The sequence below is a fragment of the Temnothorax longispinosus genome, chromosome 7 (genome assembly GCF_030848805.1).
Source record: "Temnothorax longispinosus isolate EJ_2023e chromosome 7, Tlon_JGU_v1, whole genome shotgun sequence".
Taxonomy (NCBI): domain Eukaryota; kingdom Metazoa; phylum Arthropoda; class Insecta; order Hymenoptera; family Formicidae; genus Temnothorax; species Temnothorax longispinosus.
In genome coordinates, this window is record NC_092364.1 from 11,276,871 (window position 1) to 11,296,246 (window position 19,376).

Sequence of the window (19,376 nt, forward strand, 5' to 3'; positions counted from 1 at the left end):
CTTTTTAACGAATAACGAGCGCGGGCTAAAACCTTCTGAAGGTCACTCAGGAGGGTGACCTTGACAACATACTAAAATATCAAGGTCATCCAAGGTGGTCCCCCCCATCTAAACAATTACCGTTTCTTATTGATCAAGCAAGGTTTATAGCGTATAATTATCATTAATCGTTGTGTTAATAAAAAAGCGAAAAAATGATATATTACTCTCTAAAAGAGAATCAGTGTATTTTTACTGAGAAACAGTAAATAGTCACTGATTGAAGCAGTTATAAGTATACCACTGAGAATCAGTGACATTTTACTGAAAGAATTAGTTAATATTGACTGTTTCAATCAGTAATATTGGACTACTAGAAACAGTGACTTAAAACAGCAAAATCAGTAATGTGAGCTGATTAAATCAGTAATATTGACTATTTCAATCAGTAATATTATACTACTAAAACAGTGACTTTGAGCAGCAAAATCAGTAATGTGAACTGATTAAATCAGTAATATTGACTATTTTACTCAGTAATATTGGACTACTGGAAACAGTGACTTTGAACAGCAAAATCAGTAATGCAAGCTGATTAAATCAGTAAATGTCCCAGCAAACAGTAACAAAAAGTAATAACCTTAATACATGTTATAATTTTTTATTCAACAATGTAATTGTTACGTACAAAATGTTTACAGAATGAAGTCAATTAAAAATTAAACATTCCTTAGCTTACGAGCTTGTGCCTCTATGTTTGTTCCTTCCTAAAAAAAGATTTTTCTGTGTGTTAGCAAGTATTAATATATAACTTTTAAATGCACTAACCAAACTTACAGGCCATATCTGTATTAACGAAGAATTTGGAAAAATAGGAGGATCATCATGTTGTCCCTTATCAATGTTCTTCTGAAATTAAATATCCAAATATTTGAATCGTGTTTTAACAATCAATTTATACTAAGAAATTATAAGAATAAGAAATAAAAGACTTACTCCTTTTGATAAGTTTCCAACGATAACCGAGATTAATAATCTTATTCTGTTTGCTGTTCAGTTCTCTGGTTCAATACGCCGTGGTTTATGCTGAAAATGAAAAGGGAGAAACAGTCTCTAGTTTATCGCGCTTTACTATGGGCCCGTTGGGCCTCCATCTTTGCCCCGTTGGCAAACTATAACCTCGCCCCGTTGGGCCACCATACTCGTCAGTACCCGCGGTAAATGAACTACGGCTCAAGAAGCTTTCGTACTTACTTTTAACCTCACTTTTTTTGCAAGCACGCTTAGCTCAGTACCGCAGTTTCTCTTATTCTTTGTAATGTACACTTAGCACCGCTTCGTCCTTCGTCACGTATACTTCGTTCTCGTCTTCTGTTTCACACATCACTGAGATCACAATCTTGTTCCGTTTCCTCGCACCATCAATCAGTATTACCAACAGATAACTGATTTTACAGTGACATCTTACTTTCACTGACCATAATCAGTGAAATATAAGATAAAGAAACAAAAAGTAAACATTCTACTGAAGTTCAGTGAAATACTCACTGATTCTCATGAATATTTTCACTGATTCTACTTTAGAGAGTACATTTATATGTTCTCTTATTGGCTATCGACTGAGTTACAGAGGAAATTGATTAACCAATGACATGCATCCACAAAGGGAATTTTAGTGAGATTCTAGTTGCCTCTGTGGGCTTCGGCAGAAGCTTTTCTATTTATCGCTGCACGCTCATTGGATATCGCGCGTCGTGCACGATGTTATCGCGCGCGCTGGTCTGCTCTATTGCTCACATGTCATATTTGGCCGGTAGTTAGAGGTTAAGTTTGTTTATACAAGTTTAATCTTTACAAAATTAAATAAAAATATAATATATAGTGTGATAAACACTGCCTAATACAAGTTTGTTTATTGAATCATTTCCTTGGATATTTCCAAGGATGGATATTTCCATGGTATTCCATGTGGTAACAGGTATCTTATATGTGTGTATACATACAGGGTGTCAAGTAATAAGCGGATCACTGCTCGTGATGGGCAGCTAGAGCGGGTAAAACTGAATCGAAAAGTCTTACTGTTTTGTAAGTATTTCAATAATTAATAAGAAAATAATTAATAAAGATACGCGAATCAAGATGCGTTCGTGCGATTCGACGAGAAGAAACAGCCCTGTGTTTACGTTGCTAGGCCGCGACGAGACATTGGGAGGAACGCTATGTTTATAACAAAAATTATTAACTATACGTGAGTGACACTCATTGTCATTATTGTTTATAAAGCACTCCTCTCTCATAATATTTCGCTATGCACATAGTAACGTAAACGTTGGGCTGCTCCTTCTCGTCAAATCATGTAGATGCACACTGATTAATTCTCTTATCTTTATTAATTAATTTCTCATTAATTATTATTGAAACAGTACGATAAAGGACGTTTAATTTGATTCAGTTTAATTCGCTCTTCCTGTCCACGAGAAGTGGTCCGCTTATTACCTAACACCCTATATATATATGTTTATATAATTATAAATTTAAATTTATTATATATAAATAAAAATTATTAAAAATGCTAAAAAAATAAAGAAAATTACTTAAGGATGTATCACTGGTACAATCTTAGACAAAAGTGCATGAAATTTGAAATACTTGAATATCTACGCCTAACGCATAGTAAATCTAGATGTAAGATACTCAATATAGTAGGAGTCTTATTTTTACTCCTACAAAGGTATTTTTTTACTTTACAAATGTTTTTTCCAGTATTATTTGCGATTTTTGTAATTTATGAGCCTAAACTTTTGGCAGTAAAAATGCCCTGATTTCAACTTTATAACGTCAAATTATTAATAAAATTAATAATTAGTTATTAATTATTAATTAATAATTAATTATCATTAATTATTAATTTATTTCTTTAAAACGGTGTAGTGAAGACAATTGAAACTTGACAGATAGTTTCATTTATTCGTATACTAGATGTACAAAAAAATTCAAAATATTGGTAGCGCTCCTTCAACATTTTTTTAGCTGTTTTATCCATCAAAATCGTCTCTTCCCATAAAAATACGTGTAAAATCAGTGAAAATTAAAATCGTTATATCTCAGCAACCGTTTAGTGGATTCGTTTCTACTTTTTTTGTAGCACATCAGGAAGACTAAAAGAACATTCTTACAAATTTTTATCCACTTGGTAGCGCTTTGAAAATAGGTGCAATACATCCTTAAGTCATAATTAATCTCATATACTATTGTGTATAAGATTTAGATTATGCCTAGTACCTACATTTTCAACTATTTATATATTATAAAATATGCTTCTGCATAGCGTAGAAAATATATTGCTTTTAAAAGTGTAAAATAAATAATTTTTGTTTCTATTCACGAACTAAGTATAAATAATGACTACTCTAATCATATGTTTTCTATGCTCTAAAGAATTTAGGTCTTTATAAACTATTATACTACATTTTAAAGTATCTCATTGTCTGACAGTAGAGGACGTAATTCAGTGTCAACAAGACAAGTTTTGTCGTAGAAAATTTGACAATTTTAGTGGTTTTAAGCAGCACTTAATTCGAAAGCATCGGATCAGTGTAGTAAAAAAGTGTACATACATCTGTTGTTTCTCCGAACGTTAAGGGCATCCTATAGTACCGACAGTAGTTGCCGACATTTGCAGATTCGAAGAATTCTTTGAATTGGCTTTACAGAATTGCAAGTTTTTGGTCTAGAATTAAAGTACGCACAAAAATCTATTTTTCGATACACGATTTCATATTAGAAACGAAAATTTGGGCACATATAGCTGTCACCTGACGACAATATTTGCTTAAACAAAAATACTGCAGTTTATATGTACAAAATGATACACAAGGGAAGTAGCGACAACATTTACAAACAATTTCGTGTAAATAAAACTAAGATTGAATGCCTAGAAAAAAAGATTGTTCCTAAGGCAGCTTTATTAATGCAAAGGCACATGCAGGTTGACAGAATGAGCAGTATTGTGGGTAACAGTAGTTGCCGGATCTTGTAAGAGATGGCGCTGCAGTCGCTGCAATCTGATAAGGACAGATATATCGTACAGATATCTCGTTAGACAAGGATAAATATATTGCACAGATGTCTCGTTAGACGAGGACAGATATATCGTACAGATGCCTCGTTAGACAAGGACGCTCGAAGCACTCACGTACACGGCTCTTTCCATGTGTGCGCTATCTTCGCCACGTGTCTGAAAACAGGCAGCGTCTCGAAACTCGAAACTAAAACGACGAAAATCGGCGAGGCCTACCGGCCTACCATGTCGGTTGAAAACATAAATAAATATATACGGTCATAGACGGAAATGTTTTACTGGAAAATTAATTCGTAACAATTGTTATAAACACGATGGATGCTTCACTTTCTTCTTGATTAGTGATTTACATACACAGATACACAAAAAATACTTTTTACGCAACGAAAGCTTGTCGCTCGTAAACAGATGGAATTTGCATTATTAGAAGGAAACATATTCGACAATAACTAGACACGTTTGCGAGAAAAAAAAAGTACCTTTTGTACCTTATATTATCACTGATTTTATTATGTAATATATTGTTAGAAATTCGTTTTGCATTATTCAAATCAATTATATATACTCTTTCGATCTTTTATTATTAGAAAAATCATATAAAACTATGTAATAGATTATCCTTTCACTTTTTCTTATTCTTTATTATTGTTCGAGAGCACGCGGTAGCGCGGTGTAGCGCGAGGTAACGAGACGATCACGATTAACGACACAGCAAGTAACAGAAAAATAAATGTATATTCAGAAAACGTATTTACAATATGTACAGTCTTATTTCTTTCCAGCGAAGGAACAGAAGCCGTGAGCGCGCACAGGAGTTAGCACGGCGAAAGCGGCGAAAGCAAGCGCGTGCGACTATCTATGCGAAAAGCGGTTTAGAAAAGCGGTGTATTAGCGGTCGTACCGGTATACTAGGCGGGTGATCTGCGAGCGAAATCGATTCCGCGGCGCAGCGGCGGTTCTTTTATCACCTCCGAGGCGCACCTCCCTCCAAGCTAATTACCGATGATTTCGCGAGGGTGATTGGCCACCGGCAGCCTACGTCACCGTGCTTACGTCACGGTTTTCAAGTGACGACCTGAAGCGATCGTTACCTGTTTTCGCCTGCTTTGTTTATAGCATGGATCTTTCCGTTGTGTAAGCACAAATAAGTCGTTCGTACCGTTGAACAAAGCTTGACCTTATTGTTGATGACAATGTTAGAAAAGTTGCCAGAATGCTAATCTCGAAAGGTCCATGCTATACTGACTGCTGAATATTACCGTGACAATCCTATGCAACGTTTTAAGCAACTATTAATTATCGCAAGCGTGCATGCGCTGACTAGCAGTCGAAAGCGGTTCGAGATGCCAATTACCGCGATCTCAAACATTCCCGCCCGCCTCGTCATACGTTGACGAAACGAGACTGTGCGCTCGATGGGGCGACCGAAGTCGCCACGCAAAGTATTGATTAGCGATCGATTAGCGGCGGTCGCGATCCCGGCGCGAGTGCGAGCGCCCATGTTGCGGGGCGCGCGGCTGCGCATTATCATAACACGCGACGATCTCGAGCGAGAAACATATTTCGCGCGATACATATGTTTCCATGTATATTTTCCGTCGGTATATACATGGTGCCGTGAAACCGTGAAAGTGAGGTGATGTAATGCGAGTGTGAGTGAAGTTACGGCTGACGGCCGAACTCACCGATTTAGTGACGTGCACGTAGCACTTTGGCGGACGGACAACAGAAGCAATTACGCGAAGTGACAAATGATAGACAGAAATAACGCGACAAAACGGACGGTGAGATAAACGCGAGCGAATATACGCGAGAAAGCGAGTGCTTTTCGGTGGCTCACGCATCCTCGACGGTGGTGGTGGTGTCAGCGGCCCCAGGAAGCATCACAAGTTTCACCAGTGGCCGGACGAGCTCGGAGGTGGCAGTGCGTATGGTCACTACCCGAACGACGCCGTCTTCGCCAGGGTGCAGCTTGACGATCCGGGCGAGAGGCCATCGATTCGGTGGAGTGATCTCCGACCGGATCAGGCACAGCGTGCCGACATCAGGGGTGGCCTTCGCGGTGAGCCACTTCGGTCGTGAGGCAAGCTGCTGGGTGCATTCGCGCAACCACCGTTGCCAGAAGTGATCGTGCATTTTTTGAACCAGTTGCCATCGCGAGAGGGTGTTGTCCGGTCTCTCTTCCAGCGAGGGCTTGGGGGCCGCCAGCAGAAAAGCACCTATGATGAAGTGCCCCGGCGTCAGTGCCGAGACGTCGTCAGGATCATCAGAGAGAGCGTGTAGTGGCCGAGAATTTAGGCACGCCTTAACCTGAGCGAGGAAGGTGGCCATTTCCTCGAAGGTGAGGGTCGTCTCGCCGATGACTCGTCGCAGGTGAAACTTGGTGGATTTCACCGCCGCCTCCCAGAGTCCGCCGAAATGCGGTGCGGCTGGAAGATTGAAATGCCACGGGTTCCGTGGACGGCGACGTCGTGAGCGATGCGCCGGCCGTTGGATGACGACGCGCGGAAAAGATTTTGCAGTGCCCGGTCCGCCCCGATGAAGTTGGTGCTGCAGTCGGAGTAAATGTCCGAGCAGAGCTCTCGGCGTGTCGTGAAGCGACGGAGGGCAGCCAAGAATGCCTCCGTCGTGTAGTCGGAGACCACCTCGAGGTGCACCGCTTTGGTGACGAGGCACACGAAGACGGCGATAAAGGCCTTGTGCGCTCGGTGTCCTCGCCCCTTGGTCGTGCGGATGTGGATCGGGCCTGCATAATCCACGCCGGTCCGTTGGAATGGGCGCGCTGGAGTGACCCGCGCCCTTGAAAGATTGCCCATCAATGGTTGCGGAGTAGCGGCTCGCCACCAGGTGCACGTGACGCACCGATGCAATAGCCGTTTTACGACGGCTCGGCCTCGCGGAATCCAGTGGCGGAGGCGGAGTGTTCCGAGCGTTAGCTGCACTCCGCCGTGGAGTGTTCGTCGGTGGCAAGCCTCCACGAGCAGACGAGTGAGCCAGGAATCTGTGGGAGCGATGATTGGATGTCGCTCGTCGTCAGTAATAAATGCGTGCTTAAGTCGCCCTCCGACTCGGAGCACGCCGTTGTCGTCCAGGAAGGGACTCAGCTTCGCCAGCTGACTGCGGTGCGGCACAGGGCGGCCGGCTGTGACGGCCTTAATCTTCTCTGGATAGTGCAGTGATTGCACCACCCGCAGTCAACGGAAGAGGGCCGCGTCAAGTTCCCCTGGAGTGAGGGCCTGTGCCTGGTCGTCCGGATCGTGATCGGTGGTGCGGGAGGTGTCGCATCGCCATCGTAGGCACCACGCCGTGACTCGCAACAGTCGGTGTAGTGCCGAAAATCGAAGGAGCGTGTCGGGCTCCGTGTCGATCTTCCCGACGGCAGATTGCACGACGGCTTTCCGCTCGGCAATCTCGGCGTCGGGAATCTCGTCGTCCTCGGCAGGCCACTGGGTTTGGTCCTCCCGCAGCCACGGTGGGCCCGCCCACCATAACGGATGGCCGATCAGCTCGCTGGGCGCGATCCCCCGGGAAGCGCAATCGGCCGGGTTGTCTCGTCCGGGAACGTGCCGCCACAGGGCCTCGGGCAGAGTTCGCTGGATAAGTGATACCCGGTTGGCTACGAACGTCTTCCATCGGGATGCGTGGCCCTTGATCCAGTGAAGTGTCACTCGGGCGTCGGACCAAAGGAAGATCGGTGCTGTGGACAAGCGTAAAGTGTCGCGAGCGTGTCACGTTAATTTAGTGAGTAGTGCGGCCGCGGACAGTTCGAGTCGAGCGAGGGACACCTGCTGAATCGAAACTACCTTGCTCTTGGCCGTGAGCAAGTGCAGTGTGGTGGAGCCGTTTCTCGTGACGCGGAGGTAGACGGCCGCGGCGTAGTCTCGCTCGGACGCGTCGGCGAAACCGTGGATCTCGACTCGGGAATCTGCTCCGCTGTCGAGCCAGCGGGTCGCGCGAACGAGTTCAAGGCGCGGAAGCTCCCCCAGGAAGCTCTCCCACTGTTGAGCGTCGGTCGCCGGAAGAGGGGCGTCCCATTCCAGCCCCTTCAGCCATGTGGACTGGATGAGGATCTTCGCTCGGATCACGACGGGGGTGAGCCACCCTAATGGATCAAATAAGCGTGCGGTTTCCGAGAGGACGCGCCTCTTTGTGAACACGGTGATTGCGCGCGGACGAATCGCGAAGGAAAATTTGTCTTCCGTCGGGTGCCAGCGGAGGCCGAGAGTGGAGTGACCGTCTGTTTCCCACACGTGGAGTGCGCGTTTAAGGCGGTGCTCCTGCGGGATGCCAACGAGAACGTCCTCGGAGTTCGCGGCCCACTTGCGTAACGGAAACCCGCCCGCCCGCCGTGCAGAGTTCGCGCAGTTCGGGTTGCACTTCAACCGCGTCGTCGATAGTGTCCTCTCCGGTCACGACATCATCCACGTATCTGTCGTCCTCGAGAGCGATCGCGCCGTGCGGAAACCGAGCCCCCTTGTCTTTGGCGAGTTGCAAGAGCGTGCGAATCGCGACCCACGGTGAGCACTTGAGGCCGTAGGTGACCGTCGTCAGGCGGAGAACGCGCACGAGTTGTTCGACGGCACTTCGCCACAAGATCCGCTGGTGGTCACGATCTTCAGGGTGGACGATAATCTGGCGATACATCTTCTCGATGTCTGTGATCATCACGTAGCGGTGCCGACGCCAACGCAAGAGCACGTCAGCAAGTGCCGGCAGGAGATTAGCGCCTGCGAAGAGGTGGTCGTTGAGCGAGTCTCCGGAGCTGGTGCGTTGTGAGCCATTAAACACCACGCGAAATTTGGTGGTAGTGCTAGCCTCTTTCAACACGCCGCACAGTGGGGCAAACGCCTCATTTTTCGGTTATTTGCTTATAGCTTCTACATTTTTTAATGAAATGACTTAAAACTTGACATAAATAATATACGATTATTATACATTTAGTGTATAAAATCAAAATTATTTAAATAACAATTTTTCATAAAGCGCATAGATAATTTTTTTATTTTTTAAATACTTTTTAGTTTTTTTTAAGTCGGTTCTATTTTTAAAAACATTTTTTATTTTATATTTTTTTAGTGCTTCATTAAATTAATATAAATAATTATTATCGCATATTTCCTTACTGCTCCGTATCCTGATGTTTTAGCGCGATATTTTATGTACTAAAACCTTTTTGTAAAATTGCTCTATAGGACAGTGAAAACCGCATTTAAATCCGTTCAGTAGTTTTAAAGAAAATCTTAGTCATACATACATACATACACGCTAAATATAGAACCTCCATTTTTTAAAGTCGGTTAAAAAATAAAGTTAATTTGATTTTTAATGATAGTCTTAAACCTCGGGATGTTTAATTTTTGTGAGTTTTATAATAGAAAAGGAACTGTTTTTCTTGCTTCTCACATCTAATTCTTGAACTTAATCATCATCTACATCATTATCGCTGAAATATAATAAACATTTTGCATCTTCAGTTAATTCTTTCTTTTTATGTCCCATAATTTTTCGCGAATTAGATATTATTGGATCTGAAGCAAGTATCAAATTATTAAAAATATCTTCATTATTTTGTATTCGCGACATTTTTCGCGAATGATTTTCTCTATATTTTCTAAAATATTTATGGTTTGCTTCCTGAGCATCTTCAGATAATTGTCCTATTGGTACGATAGCATTTTTTATAATATCACTGCCATGAATCAATAATTTGTGGACTGAGATTGGCATGTAGTACCATGGGTATAATGATACAAATAATTCGGCAGTTCTAAAAGCATAGGATTCGAATTTCAACACGTTAAATCCTATTACCGCTAGCGATTACTTGCAACAAAACTCCAAATCGACTTATTAAGTTTTTATCTAAACCTGTAATGGCAGCTGATAATTCTGGATTAGCAAAAAATTTTCTGGCCGTGTTGCCATCATTGGATGTACCTTTTCCTTGTTTCACGAAGTCTATCAAGAGACCTGCTTTTGTTCTGAAGGCAGTCTGTATCTCTCTTTTTCTTTGCTCGACTTCTCGTTTATGACTCTCATTCCTCGCTGACTAACATTTGATATTAAATTTATACGAAATATGTAATAAGCATTCGAAACAACGAATCCAGCAATGTAATCGTAATTGTAATGTAATTGTAATCGTAACGGCTAGCTATCCATTTTGACTTCAAATTCTTTGTGAAATTTATGATTTTTCGTTTCAATGGTTCCAACGCGATTTTGGGTAATTCAGTATCAATACATGATATTATGTGGCTTATTAAAGCTTCATAATTTGATAAATCAAGATTATTTGCACGCATACAATTAAAAAGTTGACGATTCGTTCGGAAATTTTCCATTTTGCGAGCGTGTTAAAGTATAATCTTCTATATACTTTATATATTCTATATATTTTTCACTGTATCCTGAAAAGGACGCAAAGTGAATTGTATAAAGCAACGACAAAAATCAAAACTTTCAAAATCAAAAAGTCTTTAATGACTACTGATCGAGAAAGACTGACGAAAAGTTCTTATCTCCGCTGTTTTTATTTCCTCCACCTCCCCTCTCTTCCCACCCTCCCCCTCCCCTCCCCCTCGAGGAGAACGAATAATTTAACGTAGAGCAATCTTATTGGCCCATGGATTTACAGAATGCGCATTACTCCAAATACATTTATCCAATAATATTTATCATATTGCTATTATATTAATTAATGCAATTAATTGTTATAAAATATGGATGTAATTAATCGTTATAAAATAGCAATATTTAAACAAATTATATATCCCCCTTCGTCTTTCTTTTATGAGAAAATAGACATCCATATTCACTCGACATGATCGAACTTCGTCCATTGAGCTATTCATGGACGACGTTCGACTATGTCGAGTAAACTTTGAGGTCAATTATCTCAAAAAGGGGGACGAAGGGGGATGAATGATCATATATGGCCAAAAACTAGACACTTTGCCCTATCAAATGGCGCAGAGCAAACCTTAATCCATTCTAATCCACAAACTTTCTTCCTGTTTGAATATTGAAGTAAGAAATTTTTAATAGTCGAATATGTCGTGTATATTTATTAATATATAATAGTACTCAAATGACATAAAACTAAAATAAATATGTTTTTTGAACCCTAATAAATAAGTTTTGATAAGCATTTAACTCATATTCGCAGTTATACTTTCGGCGGAGACTTTAGAAAGTAACCTATCGAATAATTTCAGTATTCACGAAAATGTCATACTTTATCAGATCATTTTGAGGAAATAACAAAGGATAAAATCAATTATAAGCACATTTATTTATTGTTTAGGATATATATTAACATAAAATTTCGTCCAAATTTGAATTATACGTTTTTCATTTTTTCGTCCAATATCCGGTTTTTGATAGATTCGCCCCACTGTGCGCCGTGGTGTGGCAGGTAGCACACGCCGCGAGTTGTGTTCTCGTCCGACGGTGCTACGGCTTCCAAGTGCCCGAGGTCCTCGTACTCAAGCATGAACGAGTGATAGAGCTCTCCGGACCGGGGATCTCGGACGCACTTGCGTTCCATGGCCGTGAGTAGTCGCTCAGCCGGCTTGCGGGTCTCGGCGAGATTCTTTGGCGGCGAGACGAACGGCAGTCGGACAACGTATCGGCCAGCGAGTGTGCGCGTGTGGGTGCGCACAAAGTGTTGCTCGCACTCTTTTTCCTCGGGAGTGAGCAAGGCGGTAGCGGGAGCGGTGCACCAGCTCGGCCAAGTCATGGTCGGCGGTGCATTGAAATGAGCTGCGGTGCCCCAGGAGAGAGGTCGCCCCACAGCCCCCTGACAGGATCCATCCTAGTATGGTCTTTTGAGCGATTGGCGTTTGCGGTTCGCCTCGGCGGAGACCATCCTCCAGGATGGTCGAGCACACCTCGGCGCCCAGCAGTAACTTGACGGGGTCGTTGGCGGCGAAACGCGGATCGGCCAGCGGCAGCCCCCGAAGGTGAGGCCACGTGGTGCTACACTTGGTCGCGGAGCCTTGGTAGAGCGAGAGGCGCGGAAGCACGAACGCGCGACGGCAGTGAGCGTGGCTCCTGTGGTCTTCTAGGTGACGTTCAGTGTCACTTTGCCCCGTGTGGACCGGACTGTGAGGCACCAATGCCGAAGATGGACACTCGTGTGCGCGATCGCGGCAGGCGCAGCCGCTGCACCAGGGACTCCGACACGATCGACACTTCGGAGCCCTGGTCTATGAGAGCCTGCACTTCTTGGGGATCTCCGTGCCGGTCGGCAATAGTCACGCGTGCGGTCGCGAAGAGGATCGCTTTGCGGTCGTCGGCCTTTCCGACAGCGGAAAGCGTGCTAACTTCCGCGGCGGGTTTCGGCGCAGAAACGTACGCGTCGTGCAGCATTGAGTGGTGACGCGAGTTGCACGTGAAGCAGTTTCGGGTTGACTGACACTTCGCCACCGTATGATTGCCGAGACAATTGAAGCACAGCTTATTGGTCTCGACCACTGTCTTTCGCTTACTAGCCGCCTTGGCCTTGAAGTCGGGGCACCCCATGAGCGAGTGGTTCCCCTTGCAGAGCGGACACTGAGACGGCTCGGAACGCTTCGCGACGTGAGTTTTCGCGGACCGTGATGGTTCATTCGCGGGTTTAGTGGTCTTCGGATTCGCGGCGTTTAACGTGAGGATCCGTTTGTTGATAAAGGTCATCAGCGTAGCGTGAGTCGGCGGTTCGAAGGAGTCTCCCGAGGAGGATTCCCATTCCAGGCGCATTCGCGGGTCGAACAGTTCGACTACGAGGTGATTGAAAAGGTCCATGCCGTGCGAGTCGATGGGCCTTCCGATGCTCTCTTGCGCATTGACGGCGGACGTGACGGCGTTCAGGACGCGGCTGAGTTCAGCGGCGGTAGCGGCTTTCATCTTCGCCACGGCGGTAAACGTGGCGAAGTTGGAGCGTATCAGCTCTCTCTTGTTTTCGTAGTGCTGGCAGAGCAGCGCCCACGCGCGATCGTAATTTTCGCCCGTAATTGTTAACGATTTTATTACGTTCTCAGCCGGCCCCTTGAGGCATAAGCGCAGGTAGTGCAGCCGTTCGACTTTCGAAATGGACGACTGCTCACCGATCTGACTTAAAAAGATCACGGAAGGATGGCCAGTCCTCGTAGGCACCCGAAAATTGCGGCAATTGGATACGGGGCAGCGAAGTTCTTGAGGCGCGGTCGCCCCCCTGCTCTGATGCCGCGGAAGGCGTCAAAGCTGGCGCAGGCTGGAGCCGTTTCGCCTGATCGGACAGGACGCCACGCTGATGCACGTACGCAATCTCGGCGTTGGTGAGCAAATCGGACTTAGCGTACTCACTCTCAGCGTAGAGGTCCTTGTAACAGGCTCGAATCAAGTCGTGCTGACTCTCGAACTTTGCCTACAGGTCATCAAGGATGCGGATGCGGTGCTCAACGGTCGAGAGGGTGATGTTCGCCTGACCCATCTTCCTCAGGTTTTTGACGGCTCTGGAGATGCGTCCGAAGAGCTCGTGTTGGCCGCTCAGCATGGAGCTCTGGTCAAGACTCATGATCGTCTTCGTTGAGGAAGCACTCCCGAGTTTGCGGTTGTCGGTATGATCCGGTTCGAAGGACCAAAATGTTCTAGAGCACGCGGTAGCGCGGTGTAGCGCGAGGTAACGAGACGATCACGATTAACGACACAGCAAGTAACAGAAAAATAAATGTATATTCAGAAAACGTATTTACAATATGTACAGTCTTATTTCTTTCCAGCGAAGGAACAGAAGTCGTGAGCGCGCACAGGAGTTAGCACGGCGAAAGCGGCGAAAACGGCGAAAGCAAGCGCGTGCGACTATCTATGCGAAAAGCGGTTTAGAAAAGCGGTGTATTAGCGGTCGTATCGGTATACTAGGTGGGTGATCTGCGAGCGAAATCGATTCCGCGGCGCAGCGGCGGTTTTTTTATCACCAAGCTTGACCTTATTGTTGATGACAATGTTAGAAAAGTTGCCAGAATGCTAATCTCGAAAGGTCCATGCTATACTGACTGCTGAATATTACCGTGACAATCCTATGCAACGTTTTAAGCGACTATTAATTATCGCAAGCGTGCATGCGCTGACTAGCAGCCGAAAGCGGTTTGAGATGCCAATTACCGAGATCTCAAACATTCATTTATATCAGTTCTTATATAATACTACTTCGTTTCATTATAAGAGAATAAAGAATACATAAGAAATTTTTACATTCAGAAAAAATATACATATCACCTTTGAGTTCTTTACGAGTAAAGTTATAGTTACAAGAAGAAGATATGTAATGGACTAATCACCGATTTTTATTCTCTTGCATTTACGTGAATCTACATCAAAAATAAATATATCCGTGTCGATCAGCTAAATCAGAGCAAGAAAGAGAGAATAATTCTCTCTCTCTCTCTCTCTCTCTCTCTCTCTCCCTCTCTCTCTCTCTCTCTCTCTCTCTCTCTCTCTCTCCCTCTCTCTCTCTCTCTCTCTCTCTCTCTCTCTCTCTCTCTCGCTCGCTCGGCACGTTAACCTTGGCCGCGGCCACAGTGTTCGTAAATACAGGATCGCTGGCATGCGGTAGCGTGTGAAAGAATAAAAGTAATATTTTTGTATATGTACGTGAGCGCGTCAGGAATTGTGAAGGCGAGAAGAGTGATTAGACGGAATTATCGTCGATAACTTAAGTCTGTATTTAAATGATATTATGTACAATGTTTACAGTCTTGATAGTCTATACCGCGAGCCACGGACAGATATTCGCGCGACCGACTACAGAGAATACACGAAAACCGCGAGCCACGGAAATGCAAGCCACGTTAATTTCGCTAGAAATAAGTTTGCCGAATTATTCAGGTCGAATGCGACCTCGCGTGCGGTGGTCCGGGGTTTTATTCCCATGACCGTCGAATTTTCTCGAACCCGCCGGACTCCCGGTAACGAGCCGAAAATTCATACAAGCCAATCAGCTGTCAACACTCCGACAAGTTCGTATTTGACGAAACGTCACTGATCTCGAGGTCGGCAGCTGATTAGCTGTTTTAAAGCACCGCTTGTTTGCTTTGTCCCCAGGCGTATGCCTCGCGCACCGAGTCTCCGAGACAAAGGGGCGAGTCGGGATAGGTAAATACGGAGTTTTGTTTTTCTGCCTTTCTGGCTTACCAGGAAATATACCGATATTTCCGCGAGCGTATCTATTCTTAACATTGAATTCGGACAACTGGCGAACCAGGAAAGCAGAATTTGACCGAGATAATTTAAATCAATGCTTATCTTAATTTGCGGTATTTATTGACCGACGGTTTTAGGTTTGATCGCGAACAGTATAAATATTACTTTTATATTATATTGTTACGCATTAGAAAAACATTGTTCGGTATTATATTTTATTGTCCATTACGATTTTTCTATACAAAGTCTGTACTACATTTTATAACTAATTATATTTAATGGAGGTATAGTGTTCGATATATTCCGAAATAGAATATCTTTTTGTCTATCTTACAATGTATATATATGAGTTGCAGATGTAAAATAAACAAGTAAAGTAATAAACAAAATATATATCTCGCCAAAAAACATAGCGCTGAATAATTTAATTTTAAAATACAATTATCACAAAATTTTAATTAGCGCTTACATCTGCAACTCGTGTGTACACTGCGAGATAGAGAAAAAGATATTCTTTTTTGGAAGATATCGGATACTATACCTGTATTAAATAAAATTATTATAAAACGTAGCACAGGCTTTGTGTAGAAAAATCGTAAGGGACAATAAAATATAGTACCGAAAAGTATATTTTTCTAATGCGTAACAATATAATATCAAGATATGTAACATTAATCTGCTACTAATAAATGCATTTTAACTGTTTTAGTCCGAGTAGAGCCTTGAATTCAGGTTATTACAAAAACTTCAATTAAGTAGAACTTATTGAAAAAAATCTTGCCATGCTTCAACAGATCGAAAACGTTATTTTTAATATAATTTTTACAAATTTTATTTTTTATTTTAAAAATTGACGAACTTTACGAAAAACGATATTTTCCTCTCGTATAACACAACTTTAGACTCCAGAAATTAAAAAATATATATACATTATGTAATTCATTTTAGTGAACAAACTTCATCTCAGTCATTTTTCGATAGAATTGAATATTTTCAACATTGTTTTAAAAAGTAGAGTTACAGAAAAAAGCAAATTTTACAAAAATTACATTATCGGATATATTGGTCGGATATATAGGTCTAAACAATCAAATACGTGTCTTCTCCTTTTCAGAACATTTTTCGGAAAAAAATTACTAAAATTATTGGAGTAAATCAGGGTCAAAACGTGAAAATTTTGGCGAGAATGTCCATATACTAATATACATATACAATGTTGTGCCGGTACCGGAAGTTGTTCTCAGGGTCGGCACAGGATTTGGGAATCTCGGGTCGAAGAAGAAACACTCGTCACGATGTATAACATTAACAGCCAAATATATTTTTCATTTATTCTTTGATACAGTTCCCCTTTATTTTAGTTACGACACTCGCGTTTTAGTAAGTGATTTATGAGTAGTTAATTGGACGCACGTGTCCGCTAAAATGGTAACTAGCGACTGCCCGCCGCTCGTTGGAAAGGCGGGCGCTTTATCCGCTCGGTATTGCTGACTTAGTTGTCAGCGTTTTTGATACCGCGATCAAAGGTCTAACGTGCAGGTGATGTCCGGGGTGACCATATTTGGTCATTCCCGAAACTTGTGCAGGTCTTCGCGTCAGCGGTCTTCGTTGCGAGGGTCATATTTCCGATAGGAGGCAACTCGGAGTTGCCAAGTGCATTACTTAATTTTTAATTCGTTGTGCGCTCACAACAACAAGAATATTAGTAGGAGAGTAATATGCACTTCAAACCTCAGGCATGTCGCTTGCGGTTAGCGGGGTTGGGGGGGGGGCTTCGCTGCCGCGAGGGGAACGCCGTAAGCGGTAGGCGAGGGGGTCGAGGGACAGTGTTAAGGGTCATCGGAGGGGGGGATCTGCGGGGGGAAAGTCCCTAGGCGATTTGCCGGGCGAGGGGGGGAGCGCGACGCGAGGGGACGGCCGTTTACTGGTATTTGTGGGGACCTTGTTGGAAGTAAATTCCCTAGGCGGGTAATGGGGAATATCGCGCCGCAGGGTCGCTAAAGGGGCTCGGCGCGGTGGGACGCGGGCGTTCCGAGGGGGCGCTCGGAGCGGCGTTCGCGCCGTTACCGACCGTTTTGAAAATCGCAAGTTATCGACCGCGCGCGGAAAATTGCGCGTCTTCCAGAAATAGGAGCGTCGCGTCGTCGGTCGCGCGTTTCTTTCTTTCGACGGGCCGGACGCGGTTTTCCGGCCCACCCCGGCGTATCGGACGACTCGTCTCTTCGTTCGCTCGAATCGCACGATTCGCGATTATCTTTCGGCGCGTGTTCGAACTCGTTCGAGGTCGCTCTCGTCGTTTTCTCCTTTTGTTTTTTCGGAGGATGCGGCGAGCGGTTGTCGTCATTCCGGGAAAGAGCGCATCCAGCGGGCACGTCCTCCGCTGAGATAACGAACGGGTATAAATTAAACGGGCGCGTGACGGCGCGGCAAACGGTGACGCGGACGGGCAAATGTATCGAGGGAGAGTGGCGCGACGACGTGAAGCGCATCGGAATTTTTATAAGTTAATGTGTTTTTTTCTCTCTTAACGTAATATGAGCGACGAGTATGTGCGACTTTGTAGAAAATACGGTCTGGCGGAAAGATGCAATCTTGAAAAAATCAGCGAACCGCTCGCAAGGAACGAGGATCCGTCCCCGAGGTATGGGGGTCCGCGGCGCGTCGACGAAACGAGATATCTGATCCGTCGCGAAATCGGAATCGCCGATTTCCGATCACAGCGGAAGTTTCTCGATCTTTATTTATATGGTGAAATATTAATTTGGCGGGACGAGTTGGGAATATACCAACATTTGATTTCGACAAGATACGCCCTTAGCGGCGGAAGTGTAGTATTAGCGATGCGTACTCGCGAATAAACAATCGCCGTTATTAAGCGCATCGGAATTGTATAAGTTAATGTTGACTCTCTTAAGGTAGCCAAATGCCTCGTCATCTAATTAGTGACGCGCATGAATGGATTAACGAGATTCCCACTGTCCCTATCTACTATCTAGCGAAACCACTGCCAAGGGAACGGGCTTGAAAAAATTAGCAGGGAAAGAAGACCCTTTTGAGCTTGACTCTAGTCTGGCACTGTAAGAAGACCTGAGAGGTGTAGCATAAGTGGGAGATGGCAACATCGCCGGTGAAATACCACTACTTTCATCGTTTCCTTACTTACTCGGTTAGGCGGAGCGCGTGCCCCGAGGGCTTCGTACCCCGGCGGTCACGGTGTTCTAGAGCCAAGCGTGTCAGAGTGGCGTGAGGCCTCGCGGCCGATCGCCATTAATACTCCCGCGTGATCCGATTCGAGGACGATGCGAAGGGCACCGAGCTTGAAAAAGTGCGGGATAATATCACCGGACACGGGTGTCTGAAAGTCAATGTCATATTCAATGGGAAATTCGTAGCGGACGTTAAGATCGATGTGAAGAGTATCGCTACGCGGAACGAACAGCTCCTCCCGGGGTCCGATCTGGGCGAGTGGTACGATAGGCACGTGCGCAACGCCATTCTAACGCGGTTGGACGAATTTCAGGAACGCGACAGCGGATGGGCGTTGTCGCAAATACTGAACCTAATCGTGAACGTGAACAAGTGTAATCCCATGCGCGCGGGATGTTGGATGAAATTACCGCTAGGTATAAGACTTAAAAAGGCGGTGGTCAACGTGCGGTCGGAGAACGACGCGTGTTTCGCGCGCGTGGTGGTCGCTGCTCTGTATCCCGCCAAGCGGAACGCGGAACGATGCGGCTCGTATCCCGATTACGGGACGGTGCTGAATCTCGACGGGATCGCTTTTCCCATAGATCTAAAAAAGATCGGAAAATTCAAACGTCAGAACGACGATCAACGTATTCGCAACTCGGGAAGGAATTGAAAAGAAAGCTAAGTTCGGACGGGGCGCCGACGACAACGCGATCGTGCCTCTGCGGTTAACCGACGATAAGAGGGACAGGCACGTAAATCTCCTGTATCTGCGCGATACGCTACGCGGCGTCAACAGGGGCCATTTCGCCTAGATAAAGAATCTGTCGCGATTGGTGGGTTCGCAATTGACCGTGAGCCGGTGCGCGAAGCACGTTTGCGATCAGGTAGGTAAAAAAAATGGAAAAAAAACATGAATAAGGAAAAAGACGAGGTGTTATTTTATGTATGGTCGTGGCCAAAA

General features: G+C 44.6%; 3 protein-coding genes across 3 annotated transcripts; all 3 read right to left on the bottom strand.

The window, feature by feature from the left end:
* Positions 1-5,896: 5,896 nt before the first annotated feature.
* Positions 5,897-6,391, bottom strand: LOC139816942 (uncharacterized). The gene has a single exon (XM_071784772.1). It carries the CDS (start codon positions 6,389-6,391, stop codon positions 5,897-5,899), a length of 495 nt encoding a protein of 164 aa, XP_071640873.1.
* An 863-nt stretch (positions 6,392-7,254) lies between these two features.
* Positions 7,255-8,725, bottom strand: LOC139816943 (uncharacterized). The gene is made up of 3 exons (XM_071784773.1): positions 8,353-8,725; positions 7,864-8,162; positions 7,255-7,653 (listed from the first exon to the last, which is right to left on the bottom strand). The coding sequence occupies exons 1-3, from the start codon at positions 8,723-8,725 to the stop codon at positions 7,255-7,257; spliced, it is 1,071 nt and encodes a 356-aa protein (XP_071640874.1).
* A 3,417-nt stretch (positions 8,726-12,142) lies between these two features.
* Positions 12,143-12,949, bottom strand: LOC139816944 (uncharacterized). The gene has a single exon (XM_071784774.1). The coding sequence runs from the start codon at positions 12,947-12,949 to the stop codon at positions 12,143-12,145; it is 807 nt and encodes a 268-aa protein (XP_071640875.1).
* Positions 12,950-19,376: the final 6,427 nt, after the last annotated feature.

Bases quoted from the DNA above. Each gene is read 5' to 3' on its own strand.
- LOC139816942 (XM_071784772.1), bottom strand. From the start codon at position 6,391: ATGGCCACCTTCCTCGCTCAGGTTAAGGCGTGCCTAAATTCTCGGCCA.
- LOC139816943 (XM_071784773.1), bottom strand. From the start codon at position 8,725: ATGATCACAGACATCGAGAAGATGTATCGCCAGATTATCGTCCACCCT. The intron at 8,163-8,352 runs GTTGGCATCCCG...TTGATCCATTAG, and splicing joins CGAACTCCGAGGACGTTCTC to GGTGGCTCACCCCCGTCGTG. The intron at 7,654-7,863 runs GTAGTTTCGATT...TCACTTATCCAG, and splicing joins TGCTCACGGCCAAGAGCAAG to CGAACTCTGCCCGAGGCCCT.
- LOC139816944 (XM_071784774.1), bottom strand. From the start codon at position 12,949: ATGAAAGCCGCTACCGCCGCTGAACTCAGCCGCGTCCTGAACGCCGTC.